This window comes from Diceros bicornis, chromosome 26 (assembly GCF_020826845.1).
Source record: "Diceros bicornis minor isolate mBicDic1 chromosome 26, mDicBic1.mat.cur, whole genome shotgun sequence".
Taxonomy (NCBI): Eukaryota; Metazoa; Chordata; class Mammalia; order Perissodactyla; family Rhinocerotidae; genus Diceros; species Diceros bicornis.
In genome coordinates, this window is record NC_080765.1 from 27,673,700 (window position 1) to 27,692,127 (window position 18,428).

General features: G+C 44.8%; 1 protein-coding gene across 3 annotated transcripts in view; it reads right to left on the reverse strand.

The window, feature by feature from the left end:
* The window catches only part of PRKCB (protein kinase C beta), a 309,251-nt gene that overhangs the window by 23,472 nt on the left and 267,351 nt on the right, over positions 1 to 18,428 (reverse strand). For all 3 annotated transcript variants that reach the window (XM_058569841.1, XM_058569842.1, XM_058569840.1), the window contains 5 exons: positions 18,062 to 18,124; positions 12,656 to 12,794; positions 8,555 to 8,635; positions 8,164 to 8,271; positions 3,460 to 3,600 (listed from right to left, as the gene is read on the reverse strand). In XM_058569841.1, coding sequence (XP_058425824.1) covers positions 3,460 to 3,600; positions 8,164 to 8,271; positions 8,555 to 8,635; positions 12,656 to 12,794; positions 18,062 to 18,124 — 532 coding nt within the window. The remainder of the gene's footprint in view (positions 1 to 3,459; positions 3,601 to 8,163; positions 8,272 to 8,554; positions 8,636 to 12,655; positions 12,795 to 18,061; positions 18,125 to 18,428) is intronic.

The following is an 18,428-nucleotide window of genomic DNA, read 5'->3' on the forward strand; positions in this document are numbered from 1 at the left end:
ATCAAATGAGTGGGTGGTGTGTCCATTACTATTATTACCTCTAATTCAGTCTAAGAAGATCAAGGGCAGTGCCTCTTTTCCTTGAAGCTGGAGGCAGAACATCTTGAAGGATTATAGCCCAGGCCAGTTACTGTACTTTGAAAGTCACTGTTAAACCCAGGCAAGCGAATTCAAGCATTGGCTGGTTGGAAACCACGTCAAATGCAGAACAGTTGAAGCATCCTGCTGATCATCACTGATCTTTGTGATCTTTTATATACCTGTCTTTGAGTAATCGCTAGCCCGGAGGTTACAAACTGATGGTCCACGGCCACATGTGGCTCACGGATGTGTTTTGTTTGGCCTGAACTGTGTTTAATTTTTAAAACTTTGTGGTCGATATATCAAAAAATAGTGAGATTTCATATAAAAGTCCTGATGTGTATGGAGCAATGCGGAGCCTGCAGCCCTACAGGGCAAACCTGGCTAGCCCAGCGCCCGGCTCATAGAAGGCGCTCGGAAAAAGGTAGCTGTTCTTACCGTGGATAATAAAAAAAGATTACAATAATTAGTAATGATTGATAGGATCCTCCAACTGGTCAGCTGGAGATGAACAGCCCCTGAGCCTTTTAGATAGCTCGTCAGCTCTCCAGCCTGCCTCTGTCCCCACCATTCCCTCTTCTCTCATTTACATTACCTGCCTGGCCTCTTGGGCATCTGAGTCTATGACCTGTGCCTGGAAGCCACCACCCCTTGCCCAGACGGGGCGAGAACCAGGGTCTTCCTCTTAAAGAGATTTTTCTCCTTGCCACATTCCTCTGGCCTCTGCCTCGCCTCCCTGCCTGAGCTTTTAACGATGAACTCCACAACAGGGATTCTCAACCTGCAGTGTGCATCAGATTCACCTGGAGGGCCCCACCCTCAGAGTGTCTGAGGCTCCCAGGTGATACTGATGTTGCTGGTCTGAGGACCACACTTTGAAAACCATTGCTCTTGGGCCAGCCCGATGGCGCAAGTGGTTAAGTGCGCGCGCTCCTCTGCAGCGGCCCGGGGTTCGCCGGTTCGGATCCCGGGCGCGCACCGACGCACCACTTATCAAGCCATGCTGTGGCGGCGTCCCATATAAAGTGGAGGAAGATGGGCATGGATGTTAGCCCAGGGCCAGTCTTCCTCAGCAGAAAAAGAGGAGGATTGGCAGATGTTAGCTCAGGGCCAATCTTCCTCACAAAAAAGAAAGAAAGAAAGAAAATCATTGCTCTACAACTAAAGAATGAACCCTAATTGTCACTGGGTTCAACACTGGTGGGGATGGGAGCATTTGCATCCTTCCTCTGGCAAGGGAGGAGTGGGAGGGTCCACATTTTCAGAACTCATGAATAGCCCCATGAAACCCAAATGAGTTGTGTGTCCCACCTCCGAGATCCCAGTTTCCTGAGTGGAGAACCAGTTCTTATCTTCCAGATTGCATTTGGATCCCTATCCAAATGGTTCAGTAAAAGTGATGATACTGCTTGTGACGTGCAGGGCCCCTCCCCAACCCCAAGTGTACACATGGACATTATCTCACAAAATAGCATCAGCAGGACTCGACACTGTTCCGCCCCTCAAAGACCCTGCACCTGAGACATTAATCAAGGTGTGACACTGCTAACAAAAATAATTTCAACTCTCCTAGAGTGCCAACTATGTGCCAGGCATGTACTGAGTGCTTTATGCATCATAAAGATCCTCTGATGGAGAAACCATCATCATCGATGTATTACAGATGATGAAACAGAGGAGCAGAGAGGGGAACCGACTCATCCAAGTTCCCCAGCTCCAGAATAATCAAGAGATTGTTTATTGGACCCACTGTATACACTGAGGGTCAGACACTATTGGGAATACTGTGCTCAATCTTGTGTCTGTATTTTAAGATGGATGTTGACTACCTGGGGAGCAATAGGCACCTGGGGGTGATGTCATATGGAACATGCTTGCATATGTGTGTGTGTGTGGGGGGGTTAGCCTGGAAATCACAGGATTCAGGAGTCAAGACCAGCATCTGCAAATGTATGGAGGACGCTCTACAGAGAAAGAGGCTCTGTTGACAGGACAGGACCCAGTGGCCGCAACTCTGGGGAGGCTGATCTGATATCAATATAAGAGTATGCACCAATTAGAAGGGCCATAAAGTAGAACTGGCTGCCTCTAAAGGACCTGGCTTCCTAACACCAGGAAGTGTCCAGAGAGAAACAGGACTCATCAGGGATGCTGTACAGCTGTGATTCTAATCACTTGGGATGGAGGGAAAGTGTAGCACTGGGGAGATGTGAGAATCCTCTGGGGGGCTTTCTTAAACTACATGCCCTTTGCCCACGGGCATTCTGGTTTGCCTCTAATAGAGTCAGACTGTCTCGCTTCATCACACACTAGCGCAGTAACCTTGGACAGAGCACTTAATCTCTCTGCGCCTCCATTTCCTCTTCTATTACACGGAATAGCAGCACCTGTTGTGAGGATTTAATTAGATGCTACATGTGTAGTGCTTAATATGGTGCCTGGCACATAATAAGTGGCCAAGAAATTAATAATAATATCAAAATAACTACCATCATTATCATCGTTATCTTCATCTTAACATCAGAGACCCTTACAACTTCAGGATTCAACAACAATGTTTATGTTCACTTTTCAGCCTCAGTCGGCAGTTTTACAACCCATAATAAAGTCACGAGGTCTCTGCTCTACTTAAGCTAACAAAGAAACATCCTCCCAGCAGAATCGCGGTTCTGATTATTTAGGAGCAAAGTTCTCCTCCCCGGTGCTGACGAGTACTCCCCGCCGGGTCCTGGGGGATGGAAAACCCTCCCGTGTGCACACGACTGGGGGAAATGTGAGACTTTTATTCTTATACTATAAAAGTTATCGCAAAGCCGTATCCACACCCAGAGCCTCCAGGAGGTCTATGAGCACGTCAGCTTCTCCTTCATTCAGCTGTGCCTTGGGTGGGAGCTGGCTGGTGGTGCTGTCTTATTGACTGACTCAGATGTAGTGTATGTTTCAGAATTAAATACTGTTGAAATAAACAACATGACCTTTTCAATGTCAGTATGAAGAGACAATGACACAGTTGAACCAAGGAAAGAACGGGGGCAAAATTAGATTCTTTATCACGGTCCAAAAATGGATCTGAACTCTGCTCACCAAAGAACCGTTCCCAAAAAGTTGCCAGCTAAGACAGTTACAATAATTGACTCAATAAAACAAAAACTCAATATTCAATCGTCTTTCCCGCATTTACACAGGCCCGGCTGTGTGAATGGAAATCTCCATTTTTGTACCCCGTGACTTTGTGCATAAATGTGAGCACTCACAGATATACTCAAGCAGAGGCATTGATGTCCACCCCTCAGAGAGCACTGAGGGCACACACGATCGGAGAGGCAAAGAGCGTGTTATGTGTGTACACCCAACAGTCAGAGAAACCAGTTCACTTACTGCTTTTGGCTTATACGGGGGCTGAATCTCTTTGCGCTCAAGTTTCTCCCAATCAATATACCGGAAAAATGCATGCTCTTTGACGTCACGTTCGCCTTCAGGGCCACAACCCAGACGTTTGCCCGGGTGTTTGGTCATCAGCTTCAAGAGAAAGAGAAACATAGAATTTAATGAACTTCAGAGGAGGAAATGTGAGACATTTGGAAATGGTCACTCCAATGAATTAGGGAAGAAAGCACAATGAAGAGTCCCAATTAACTTTCAATTTTTGCTTTTCAGGCCAGCAATAATTTCCTAGCCAGGGCTTTATAAAAGGAGGACCTGACAATAGTGCCTGCTGCTTCTTGTCCCAGAGCAAATCCCTCATGGTGAATCAAACCTAGGCCTGAATGTGGCCTTGAACTTCAAATTAGAAATGTCACAAGATGCATTCTGATTTAAGAATGAGTCTTATGCAATTACTGGTACATTTAATCAGAACAGTTTCAATATCTTCAAATTCCCCTCCTCCCACCATGAGGAAACTAGAGTTTGACCAAGGCAAAGGCCACATTCATTCAGATAATATTTGCATTTCTCAGTAAAGTGCTTGTGAAAATGACAAAACAGAAGAAAAAATATTAGTGAAATGGACCCAAGTTTCAAGTAATTACTTTCCGAAAGCTCATTAAATAGTCAAAACCTAGGCCAGCTCATTTCTCTTGTATCACACATTACACTCAACTCCGCTGAGGTTTCTTTGGTGTTCCATTTAAATTACTTAATTATCAAAACCCTCCCTCTTTGGGTCTCTGAGCCAGTGCTAAAGAACAAGATGAATAGACGCTCCAAGATGAAACCAGACAGGCTTCCTCTTGTAAATGAATCCAAAGCAGCATGAAAATATCTCTGATCTCAAGACTTCAGCAAATGCACAGAGAGGAAAGACGGAGGAGTTGATGATTTAAAAAAATATACCGACAACAGGGCATCAAAAGAGGTAACAAAAGTGATTGGAACACACAGGTCCAAGAAGTTCCCAGGGTTGACTTGACACCAAGTAGCCATGACGTCAGAATCCTTAGATTTCTGCCCAGGATTTACAAATTATGGGGAAAGCACGAACCCAGCAACTCACACCTACTCTGTTGGACATTCAGCTTAGCCTGATTCCCACTTACAAGGTAATTTGTCATCAGAATCTACCTCCCTCACACACACACATACACAAGCACATACTTTCCATACATGCTTTATCTCCCGGGGAAAAATAATTGGGCACTTAGGTTCTAAGCTATTTTATTTACATGCACGATCTTATCTGATTCTCACAATAACCCAATGAGTTGGGTATATTATTTTTGCCACTGGAATGACAAGGTAATTGACACTGAGAGAAGTTAAGCAACGAGCAAGGACACACAGAGATAGTAAGTGGCGGAGCTGGGATTGGATCCCAAACTCCAAAACTGGGACTTTTAAGAGAAATGGGAGAGCTCTTCACATGTGGTTTCCCCAGAGGTATTTGTGGCTTGGGTTGGTCAGGAAAGATTTCTGGAGGGCAAGCAAATTGAGCTAAGCCTTGACATTTGTGTAGGATTAGGATGGAGGAAAGAAAGGGCTATGAGGTCTTGGCTACTAATAACATCACTAAAGGCTTCCGTGCACACAGCGCTTCCTATGTGCCCAGGCTCCATGCCAAAGGCTCTGCAGCCATCATCCATTACTCTTTCATCTTCACAACAACACTTGGAGGCCTCAGCAACTATTATCCTCATCTTCCAGATAAAGAAACTGGGTCTGGAGAAGGAGTCATTTGTCCAAAGTCACAAAGCTACGTAGCAGAGCCAGGCTTTGAACAGATCTGCCTAATCCGGAGTTCCTACGACTCTGTCCCGCATTGCTTTCACACTGATGTGTGGCCGATTGGGGCTTTTGTCTGCTTTAAGTTTGCTCAAAGTGGGAGTGGCAATTTGAGCAACGTTATACTAATTTTTTTATGGTAGGAAATAGGGTCTTCAATGGGATGGAGATATAAAAGACAATTTCAATTGGAATGGGACTGTTTTCAAAAGCCTAGCTCAATTTCCGTGTAAGCAGAAGGAAAGCCAAGCGAAGAAAAGCCACTGCAGAAATATCCAGCACTAATGTGAGCCTGCCCAGTCCCTCACTCTGTGCTGATGCGCCTGCAGCCATGCAGACAGCTGGATTTAATCACTGTTCCGATCTCTGATCACATCCCAGACGCATCCCCTGGGGCCCACTGTTCAGGAGGAAGCATTTGGCTGTGCGCTTGAATGTCACCCTTCTTTGGAGCATCAACCTTGAAGAAAGAGCCCACACTGGACTCAGCCCACTCAACTCCGAAAGGTCCCCAAACCCAATAGTAAGAAAGTCACCTCAGTTAATCCTGAAGGTCATGGGTCCTAAAAAATAGACATCTACTCCACCAGGGAAACTGCTAATTGGAGCTGAAGCTGAATGCAGCTGACCTGGAAAATTCTCTCTCCTCCATGACCCACTTAGAACCCCAGCTGTCTAGGCCGGGCAGAGTTGTGAAGGGGAGAATCCCGAACACGTATTGAGCACCTACCGCGTGTCAACACCACGCAAGGAGCTTTCGCTTATGTTACCTCTTTCAGTGTTCTCAAAAACTCTGTTCAATGAGTATTATGATTACATTTTTAGAGGTAAAGAAACAGAAGCCTGGAGATGCAGACTTGCTCAAGACCATGCACCTAGACAGTAGAAGGGTTGAGATGTGCAAAGGCTCTCTTGGTCTGGAAAATCCCTCACTCTTAAAATTCCTATCGCAGGGGATGCAAACCCAAATGCCAAGAGCAGCCTGGCGTGCAGCACAGCAGCAGCAGCATTAGTAATAGTAATAACAATAGCCTAAGGCTTTCCGAGCAGAGCACCAGGCTCTGTTCTAAGTGACTCACATGTACTAACTCAATTAATAACCAAAGAATCCTTATGTGTAGACATCATTATTATGCCCAATCTACAGATGAGGTTGAGCAACCTCTACGAGGTCATAGGGCTAATAATGCCAGGACCAGGATTTCAACCTAGATGGGGATTTTTGCAAATTGGAGAGGGCATGCCCTATCTAAAGGGGGGCACTGGCTTCCAATCTAGCTGACTGATGCTTTGCAGGAATGACAGACCGCATGGCAAGATCGGATTTTTCAAGAGAAACTGGAAAGTTGAATGCTTACGGGAAATCCCCGATCTTAAAATGTTGGTAATTATTAAACAAACCAAAAGCTCAGTCCATGACCTTCTCCCTCCCCACTCCTTAAAATGTCTACAGGGGTCTGCACTGACCTGAGTCTGTGCCCTCATTTTCCCAAGGGCCTTGCCTAAGCTCCTAAGGAAACTCTGGGTCTCCACTTTCTGTTCCTCATTTTCCCTCTCCCTGCCTCGTACTCTCAAAGAAAATATTTTCAACCAATTCACTTTAAGATGTTAGGGATTGAGACTAATTCACATGTGGTTCCCCAGGGATATTTGCATCTTAACCTCTGCAGCTGAAACACAAAGCTCAGGTGACTCACTAAGAGTGGGAACTCAGGTGATGTGACAAGGTGCTTCTAGACCGAGAGGTTGGCCCAGCTATTACAAACTGCCTGAATTTTCCAGCTTTTCTTCATCCATGCCAGCTCACGTGGCATCTGATGAACCAGGAAGAGCAGGGCTGGGTCGGGCAATGGGAAATCTGCAAATACCTCAAGGATCTAGGACCAGCCGCCCCGGTCTATTCAGACACACAGGTGGGCACCCACTGGGAGGGCACAGCCATGCTCTGACCTTCAGAAGGCACCTGCACCACTGACTGATGGGAGAGTGAATGCTGTATAAAGGCAGCACCCCTGGGCCATACGCTCTGGGGGTCTCATAGTGATGCTTGCACACTTTCATCAGAGTTGAAAAGTTACCACATTCAGATAAGATGTTTAAAAGCAGTAGTTTTCAAGCCAGATAGAGATTTTTCAAATTACAGATGCGCAGACTCAGTCTCTGGAGTGAGGCTGAGGTACGTGCATTCTGACTTCAGGTCATCCTGATGGCACCAAGGGACTCACCCAGGTCACTGTGAGCATGTCCTGGCCTAACACAAGCTGCATAACAAGCCATCCGTACCCTCAACATGTGTCCTGCTTTCTCCACAGGTGCGATCTGCATATGCTGCATGTGTACAAAGGAGCATGCTTTTCGGCCGTTTGTGTGTTGGACGGGGGGGGGGGAGACACAGAATTTGGGTCATCTTGTCTAAAGAATCCCTTAAACTCAATATTGCTTGATATTTTCTTAGGACAGAAGTTACATGCTCTGAGTATTAACTACACACATATGCAGCAGAGCAGGGCAAGGCTGATTCGTGCTGCAGACCTCTCGTGCACCTTCCCGTGGGTTCCAGCTCTTTGGCAGTCTCTATGCCTCCTACCTCATTCATTCAATCAGCATTCCCCTGCACTGGGCTAGAGGCTGGAGCCCAGCCAGCGGCAAGAGGCTGTTGCAGGCAGGCCTCTACGGTGCTTTTGTGCAAATCAGAAAAAAGCTCCCTTTCCTCTGGGAGGTAGCAGCTCCCTGCCAGGGCTCGCGGGTTGGCAAGTGGGGTGAGGGGCGGAGTTCTCCCTGTGTGGGGTGTCCTTGCCCAGGGCACAGCCTGCACCCCTGTAAGTGGCGGTTTGGGCTGCCAGCTTTAAGGTGCTCACTCACTCCTTTGCAGATGGCCACAGCTTCCTTGGACATGGACTTTGGATAAGCTACATTGTGCTCCATGATGGACTGGAAGAGTTCATCCTCATCCTCCCCTTCAAAGGGCGCCTGTGGACAGAAGAGAGGGTGGGAAGAGAAGAATTCCTGCCTGAACCCCCCAACTGCCCCCCACTAGCAGGCCCTCCTCCCTGGGGTCCACAGCGAGCTCACATTCCAGGGCTTCCGGCGAGAAGATGAAAAATGATCAAGAAACTAGGGTAACCCCAAGGCCGTGGAAGTTAGAGAAGTTCATATCTATGAGCTGGTATCAAGTCGACACTTTCCTCTAAAGAAACCATATAGATGAGGGTGGGGGAGGACTTTTCTTACAAATCACTTAAAATTCAATTACCTGCCCAGCCAACATTTCATACAGCAACACTCCGAATGCCCACCAATCCACGGACTTCCCATAGGGCTGATAAGCAATTATCTGGAAAACAGAAGGCATTCCATCAGGAATGCGTGCAGGTTTTTGTCGTGGCTGGAGACTGAATATACACTCCTTTTACAACAAGATTGGAGCATTGCTGGGGGCGGAGGGTGGCGAGAGTCCTTCCTTTTCCTGCCACCTGCCTATTGTGAAAGATTAAATTGGCTGTCACAGTCCCAGATGCCGGCCACTGCCTAAAAGAGTGAAGAGTGAGTCCGGCATCCACCCCGCTATTTCTTTATCTTCAGAAGATGGATAACCCTTACGGAGACACCTGCAGGCTGGGGAACATCTGGGGATGTCACATTGTCTTTCCGAAGCACTGAGCACAGTGTGTGTGTTATCTTTAATTTTAATACAGTGAGTGTGGCCTTTTTTTTTTTTTTTTTTGTGAGGAGATCAGCCCTGTGCTAACATCCATGCCAATCCTCCTCTTTTTGCTGAGGAAGACTGGCCCTGGGCTAACATCCGTGCCCATCTTCCTCCACTTTATATGGGACGCCGCCACAGCATGGCCTGACAAGCGGTGCATCGGTGCGCGCCCGGGATCTCAACCGGCGAACCCGGGGCCGCCGCAGCAGAGTGCGCGCACTTAACCACTGTGCCACCGGGCCAGCCCGAGTGTGGTCTTTTTAAGAAGAAAAATTGTCTTTGTTCTCATTACAAAAGTAATAATATTTATATAACAATGTAAATATACTTAACACTACTGAACTGTACACTTAGAAATGGATAAGATGTAAATTTTATGTTTTGTGTTTTTTTACCACAATTAAAATTTTTTAAGTTAAAAAATGTAATAGCATGTATTACTATTTTACTATTTATTTTAAAAATATAGGTAAGCTAAGAGAATACAATTAAAATCACTCATAATCCTTTATCAAGAGAAAAATTATGATTGATATTTGCCTTATTTCCTTCTAGATTCTTTTCTATTAATACATATTAAACTCTATATGTGTGTGTTACATAAATCTAAAGACTTTAATAAGTGGAATTTTTTTTTTTAAACAATTTTTACTCCCACTGGCATTTTATTTATTTATTTTTTTTGTGAGGAAGATCAGCCCTGTGCTAACATCTGCCAATCCTCCTCTTTTTTTTGCTGAGGAAGACTGGCCCTGGGCTAACATCCGTGCCTATCTTCCTCCACTTTATATGGGACGCCGCCACAGCATGGCTTGCCAAGCAGTGCGTTGGTGCGCACCCGGGATCCGAACCGGCGAACCCCAGGCCGCCACAGCGGAGCGCGCGCACTTAACCGCTTGCACCACCGGGCCGGCCCCAATAAATGGAATTTTAATAAAGTATTTTATTCACTTAAAATTTCCATGCTAATATTTGTACATTAACATAATCAGTTTTACTTCCGCTTAGCATTCCATTGAATGACTACACCAAAATCTATTTTATCAATTCCCAATTGATTAGGTTTCCTCTGATGCTACAATACATATCCTTGTAATTAGGTATTTGGACATTTGTCCAATTATTTCCTTAAGATAAATTCCCAGAAGCAGAACTGGTGGACCAAATGATATAATATAGTTTTCAGGTTTTTGGTACTTATTACCAAATTGCCAGAGCCTGGAGAAGTCTGGAATAGCTGCATGACCATTCATCTTCAGTACGTACAGGTATAAAACTAACTGTTTCAAAGGGGTTAAGAGGTGATATACCAAAGGTTAAGGGTCAAGGTTTGAGGGTCAAACAGTCTAGACTTTGAATCCTGACTGCTATTTCCTAGTTGTGTGACTTTGGGGGAAATGACTTCACTTCTTTAAGCCTCAGTTTCCTTATCTATAAACCAAAGTTTACAATGATATTTGTGTCATAGGGTCCTGAGAGGATGAAAGAGAAATATGTGCTTCTCACATATAATCCCCTCAAAATGTTAGCTATTACTGGAAAGTTCTCTAACTCAGTGATTGCTTGTTTTACTCCATAAACGTGTCTGAGCAAACCGGGCTATATATGAAGGTCTGTTTATCGAGTTCCATCTCCCACCTTGGCTTCCACCCTAAAACCAGAAATGTCCTCTGAAGAGAATTAACTGCCAGAGACCAAAGGGGAAGCTTTCTGTGAGAACACTTCTCATGGAAAGCGTTTTCACAAGTACTTCATGTCTTACCTGATCCTCATGACGACCTAACAAGCTAATCCCTTTACAAAGGAAAGCAGCCCGGGGAAGTGAAAGAAGCTGCTGGAGGTGATGTGATCAGTTACCGGCAAAGCCAGGGAGGAAGCCTGACTCAGCTGATTCCTGCAGGCAGTGGGCGGAGGAAGACGCGACTCACCCAGCAACACAACTGGCTTCTCTGGCGTGCCGGCATCACAACCGCCCAGCAACTTCTGGAAACCACAGACGCTGGGCCCCACCCTGCAGAGATTCCGATTCGATTGACCTAGGGTGACACCTGGGCCTCTTACATGCTAAAAGCTCCTCAGGTGTGTGTCAAGTGCAGCACGTTGTGAACCGGACAGATCAAGGAATTGTGTCTGATGTCCTAACTAATCAGCAAAATGATAACAAACCAAGGTACGCCACATAGGGAAAACTCCATTCGGCTCTAAGAAAACACATTTTTTTAAGGATTACTCTTTAATTACTCAAGTAATACAAAAATACATTTACCTTGTGAAAAATTTATATACAGACTGATCTAAATTTCCCTTTCCCATGTCCTTATCCTCAGGGGGAATCAATGTTATAAAATCAGTCTGTAATCTCCCAGATTTTCTATGCTTTTACATGCATACATACATACTCACAGGAAACATATGGCAATGTTCTGTGTATTGTTATTTTCCACAAATGGTAAATTGTATTTATCATTCTGTACCTTGATTTTTTTCTCTTAATAGTATATCTCGAAGATCTTTCTGTATCTACATATATATGTAACTCACTCTTTTGAATTGATGTCCAGTAGTATTCCATACTATAAGTAACTCAGTCTGTTGCCCCTTCCCCAATTGATGGACATTGTTCAAGTTTGTACATACAGATGTACTCTGACCTTTGTAAGGGCTGCGTAGTATTTCCTAATATGACTATAGCATATTTTAGCTAACCTTTCTTTTATTGATTATCACTGAAGTTGTCTCCTATTTTTCATTATTAGAAAATCATGCTGCCATGAAGAAAGGACTTTGAACACATATCCTTCCACCCGTGTGTGTGTGTGTTGCAAATTAGGTTCCTGCAGAAGGAACTGCTTTGGTAAAGGGGTATGCAGGTTTTAAATTTGTGCCAAGTTATTTAGTTTGGCCTCCCATCACCATTATTACATACCAAGTGACTGACAGTCAAGAAAAGCAGAATTCTAGAATGTGCATTTCCAAGACTCTGTGCCACGTTCTCAGTTCCTTTCCTAAAAAATCTAGTAACAGATTGCAGAATGCCACCTTTTTGAGCACCAATTCAGAGAAAAAGGAAAGATATCATCTGGCAGAAATTTTTGTACCATGACATGTTGGGGAAATCCATTCTGCAACTGACCGTTTCCTTCAGGAAGGGAGGGGTAGGCACTAGAATTAAATCTTTACCCTTTCATTTATAACTTAATCACAGGAAGAATTTCAGAGTTCAGCACAACTACTGCATACCTATTAGTACACAGGCCCTATGTCATATGTCAGCCCAGGGGATCAATCTCTCTCTTTCTTTCCTTCCTCTTAAACATTTCAATGTCATAGTCAGGAGGTATCATATGGCCATGAGCCATAGCAGCTTGACGACGAATTTTACTGATGTGTGGTGGATGGTTCTTTTGAGTTTTATTTAAATTTTTTCCCAAACCTTGATATATTTTGGGCCTGAGCTTCTGGATGTGTGCTAAGTTAATTTGCATGTGTGATCTCAAAGGAATGATTTAGAGTATAGGAGAAGGACCAGCCTGAGGTTTGTTTGCCAGGTACCCCCTAGACCCTTCCCAGCTCTGATGCGGCCATCAAGGGTACAGGGGAGACATCAACGCAACATAGATGTACGTTCGGGGTCCCATCAGCTCTCACCTCAGGGGCGATGTAGTCTGGAGTGCCGCAGAATGTCTTGGTTGTCGCCCCGTCCCAGATGTTTTCCTTACACATGCCAAAATCGGCGATCTTGATGTGGCCCTCTGAATCTAGCATCACGTTGTCAAGTTTTAGGTCACTGTGGCGGACATAAGAATTTAGGGATTTAATTAAATGCTATTTATTTCAAGTCAACCAACAGCCGCTCATCCCGTGCAAAACACTGTGCTAGATACTGCAGGGGCACAGAGGCAAGTACAAAGCAGCCCTTGCCCTCCAACAGCTTATAATCTGGCAGGGAGATAAAGAAAGGTCCACAAACCTCCGTGTTTTTCTTTTTGTACAGAGCAACTGTGCTAAGAGTCTCACAAGGACACAATGAGACAGCAGCTCTGGGAAGAGAGAGATGTACGGAAAGCTGAATAAAGGGCAGAATGTCCATAGAGGCTTCTTGTATCCAGAAGCATATCAAGAGTTGACTTTTGCAACTTGAGGACCCCTTATATTTCATAGGAAGATGTATTTTTCACAAAATTTTTAATTTGTTAATATCTCTGAGGATCATGGAGAAAAAAACTGATTGAAAGAACATTATTTAATTCCAAGTGCTCCAAGCTCTCCTAGGCCAGTTCCTAGGACATGACCCAGGAGTTTCCATTGATTCTTTCAATCAAAAAATATTTATTGCACACCTACTATGTGACAGGCTCTATGCTTGGAGCTAGGTATATACTGTGAATGAGATGAACAAGCATCCTGCTCTTGTTCAGATTAAATTCCAGGATAGGGAAAAAGACAGTTAACAAGTATTCAGATCTGTAAGTGTGATTATTATAGATGCTGATGGATAGTATAAAGAAAATAAAGATGATGATGAGATAGACAGTAACTGGGGGAGGTCACTTTAAACAGGGTGTCCGGAAGGACCTCTCCAAGGAGGTGACATGTGAAATTTAACCTAAAGGATATGAGCTACACTCTCATTCTTTTATTTCATCTGTGTTGATGAGGAGAGCTCGATATTTTTGGGGGACTCTCTCACATTCCCAGCATATCAGATCACTCTAGTATCAACACACTTTCCTCCTCCCTAAACACCTACTGAAGTCAAAACTTAGTGTTTCAGCACCAATGAGTAGGGATGATCTATGGGCCAGCTTTCCTCAATTCCAATAGAAGGTCAACTTCCTGAGAGGTAAGGGGATCTACTGTTCAATTCAGATCTTGACCTTAAATTGTCTTCACTGGTTGTGAACATTTGTGGTTTCTGCCAATTCTAGCATCTTGGGATGAGGGTATCTTAATATTCCTTTGAAGAACCATTCTTCCCTAATTCTCAAGCCATGTAAGATTGGTGGTATTAATCCTAGCTCCTGGCTCCAGGAGTAGTCATGTGGAAATACCCCATCCTGCTGGTCACAGTGATTGTTTCAGAAATGGCCATGTGACTCAATATGAGCTAATCAAAGTCATTGAGCATCAGTCTTGGCACTTTTGCTGGGACCATCAGGAAAGATATGAGTTCTTCTTACATTGGGATGGCTCAGGTGGCAGAATGTTAGGTCTAGAAGTGCTAGGGGGACCAGATGGAGAGAAGAAAACTAATTGATAAAGGAGAGCCTAGAGAGAGAGTGAAAAAGTGAATGCTCATAACATCATTTGAGCCCTTGGATCCATCCAGACCTAAGGTCACATCTGTCCCATGGACTTTTCAGTTATATCAGCCAAAAACTGCCTCTTAATTTAAGTTAGTTTGAAGTGAGTTGCTGTCATTGTTTTCAACTAAAAGAATACAACCTGAAAATATACCTTGGCATCTCCTATCCGTGTCTGTGGGGTCTCTTCATCCAAGGAGAGGCCCACTTGCATCCCTTGTTTGCCAACAATAACATTCCACACTCTTTGGCACTGTCCATGGTACTACCCATATGGCACCTTCATGATTATCTACAAGCCACGGTGGTCTCTGAATGCCAACTTGGAATAGAAAAACTGGACTTTGCAGCAACTTGCTTTACCTAAACATACCAGGTCTACATGTGATTTCATTAACAGAGACCCATGACATTCTCCTCAGCTTTACCACATGCCCCAAAACAGGCAGCTGGGGCAACTAGGGGTGTGATAAAACCTTCATCTGTCAAGGTATCAAGAGCCAGCAGGTCTTGGGGCTGGAGGACACCCCAGTCATATTCACTGTCACACAGCAGTGTTTTGATTGTCCACTGTATTCTTCTGTTAAATGTAATAAATCTTCATTTCTGCTTCAAAAGGGGGCCAGAGCAACTGTTTTCATTTTCAGAAATCCATGAAGAGCAAAATCAACACACAGTCCAGAGATGGCAATCAATATATCAGATGCTAAGTTTGGAGGGATCTTTTGTTCTCCCCCAACCCAATATCTCCAGCCACGGTCCTCAGAGCGGGCAGGTCTAACATGATTCCTCACCCCTTTTACTTAAGAACTGTCTAATTAACTGAGCTCTAAATAAAGGAGGGAGGGATTTATAACACTTTAAAAGACTTTACCACCATGAAGACAATCTCAATGAAATTATAAAACCACACATCTTCTGTTATGTAATTTTCTTTACAGTTTTCATTTGATTATCAACTTCAAAAACTCTGTCTCAATTGAAGTTCTTGATTGCGAGCAACAAAAACAAACTATTTCAACCTAAAAAGGAATTTTTGAAAGGGTATTGGGGAGCTCACGGAATCTCTAAGGAGGCTGGAGAACCAAATTTGGAGGCTACACAGCCAGGAATCATGCCTAAATGCAACACAGAGCTGGTCCAGAGAAGATGTCACTGATACCACCACTGGGCACAGACATCACCCTTTGTTTCAGGAAGCCCTAATGCTGGACTCTGGACATTGTTGCTAAGAACTGCTTCCCCTCATGCCTCTGAAAACTAGATGTACCTGATCACCATGGCCACTCTCGATTCTATAGTCTCTGCTTTCTTGGTCACTAACTTCTGATTCAAAGTCTTGAGTGAGTGTGACAAGTGTCAGAGCCTGGGTTTTGTGCCTGCCCATGCTGCAGGGAGGTTGTGAAAGTATCTGGCATTTTCAATCTGTATAGTAGGAGATGGACACTGTTCCTACATGCAGTGAAAGGAGTTCAGATACTGAGTGGCTTAAAAGAGTGATAAATATCCTCCCAAAAAACATATAAATAGTGGAGAAAGAATGGGAGAATGTGTGGTTAGGAGAAAGGGCTTTGGGAGTTAGGTATGGTCTTAGCACCTAAAATGCTAATCTTTGGATTTTAGGACCTGAATGGCCAATGTTCTGGATCCATGGATTCCCAGATCCCAATCCAGTTCCCTACTAGATTGCAAACCTGGCCCTGAATCCCAACTGAGTTGACAAGAACTCTATTCTCTCTCCTGGTACCTCCCCTGGGACTGGATTTTCTTCCAATAAACTTGCAGTCTCGTGTTTAATCTTTTCAGTAATCCTTGAGTGGCTTGTTCTATTCTAGTGGAAGCCCAGCTTGAATAGGGGTTAGGTTCTAACATCAGCACATAAGGTGAAAATCATGTTGAGTGAACAATTACCCACGATCCCTGTTTCTTTGGTTAAGCACCAAGGGAAGTTATTGGCATGAATTTAGGGGTCCTGTCATACAGTAGATAATGTGCACCTTTCAACACCAGAACTACATTCTGCACAAGATGCTCCCACTATGACAGTCAAAGGGGCAAGTGAGGGAATTAGAGGCTTCACAGGTCCCATCTCACACTCACACTGTGACACATGTTCACTGAGGGCAAGCATGGGCAGAATGACCACACTATTTACAGTTTCAATTCTTCTTCTCTCTGTTTCTATTTCTTCACTGAGATCATCCATGTGCCAGGTAAAACCACTCCTCTTCCTGACCTTCACCCCTCCACTACCAGGAGTACAGGGAGAGTGGGGACTCTCTGTATTCAGGGTAAGATCGTCCCTCTCCCACTAGAGTCATTATCACTTTAAGGAGTAAAAAAAGCCCCAGGAATTTGCAGCTTTCTGGCAAGGTCCCCATCTTCCATCCCTCCATCCCACCAGCACCCATAGCCTCACCTCCCTATCTACCTTGAGACCACCAGGGCTAATCCCTTTATGCCGTTTAGCCCCATGTCTTTCAGTTGCAGCAAGAGGCCCAGGACTCTCAGGTCACCCTAACTCTCCAGATCCTAATCTTATGCTCTCTACAGAATGACAGGCAACCCGCCACCACCCAGTACCCACTAGCACTTTTCTCCACAGCACTTACCACTACTTGACAGACTATATCTTTGTTTTTTTGTGAGGAAGACCAGCCCTGAGCTAACATCCGATGCCAATCCTCCTCTTTTTGCTGAGGAAGATTGGCCCTGGGCTAACATCCGTGCCCATCTTCCTCTACTTTATATGGGACGCCACCACAGCATGGCCTGACAAGTGGTGCATCGGTGCACGCCCGGGATCCGGACCTTCAAACCCTGGGCCGCCCAAGCAGAGCGCACGCACTTAACCGCTGTGCCACCGGGCCGGCCCCAACAGACTATATCTTTATGATTTACGTATCTCTCCCCCACCACTAGAATAAGCTCTACAAAGGCAAGGGTTTTGTCTGTTTACTTCACTGCTCCGTCTCCACCACCTAGAAGAGTGCCTAGCACATAGTAGGCTTTTGATAAGTGTTTATCAAATGAATGAATGAAATGGACTTTACGGCTCTTCATGATCCCCATGTCCCTGCCAGCCTCTCTTGCATAACAACCCAGCCCAAGCTCGCACTGTCTACGCCGTTTGCATCCAAGTGGTGGAAGGAGAATTGTACACCCCAGACTCACTGACAAATAGCAGCCTCGGGCTCAATAGTCTGCCTTGCATGAAATATAAAATGGTATGAGTCACACAGCTATGATCATACACTTCCTCCTCCAAAAACAGCAAATGCCAAGTCCTGAACTTAATCCTGTCTTTCAGGGCAAGCTACTCAGAGATCCATTTCCAAGTTGTAGTTACACAGCAAAAAAAAAAAAAACTGTTTCATAATAACATGATCCATCACATTTTGCCAGCCAAGATTCTTTGCTTGCTCCCCAAATGTGGGGTCCACGGGCAAGAGAAAGAAGTACCAGGCCCCCACTGCTGATCTTCCTTGTGTTAGAGCAAATGGTCTCACATTTAAGGCTCCGAACCATCATTGGTGGCAGAGTCCATCGAGATCTTCTATCATCATACAGAGCTGCCCAAACTTTGCCAGGGCAGTGGGCGATGCTGCCTGGCAGAACACATGCCCAAGTTAGTACTGGAGGATTCCTCCCCCACCGTGGATTCTAATTTTAAAAGCAGTTAAAGAAAGAGTCAGGGAAGGGAGATGCTGCGGGAGCTGAGGAGATGGAAAGTACAGCAGTGTTCACTTACCGGTAAATGATGCCCTTGCTCTGTAAGAAGAAGAGACCGATGGCAATTTCTGCAGCGTAAAATCTGAAATTTAAAAAAAAAAAAGCGATGGAGAATTCAAGGACACCATAGGCTTGGCAACTCGCAGAATTCAATACAGTATTGAACTAGGCGTAGGGCATTAATGTCCCACCATGGATGGTCAGCCATACATCTCATAAAACGAAGTATGTGAGTGTGGATGGCCTAATAGGGTTTAGAGAGCTAGGAGGCTGCCTTAAGGACAAATTGGGGGTGGGCAGAGGTTCAGTAATTGCTTAGTGGGAGGAGGCCATGGGGTGATAGACTGGACGGAGAACGATAGTTTCAGAAAACAGCAAGTTAAAAT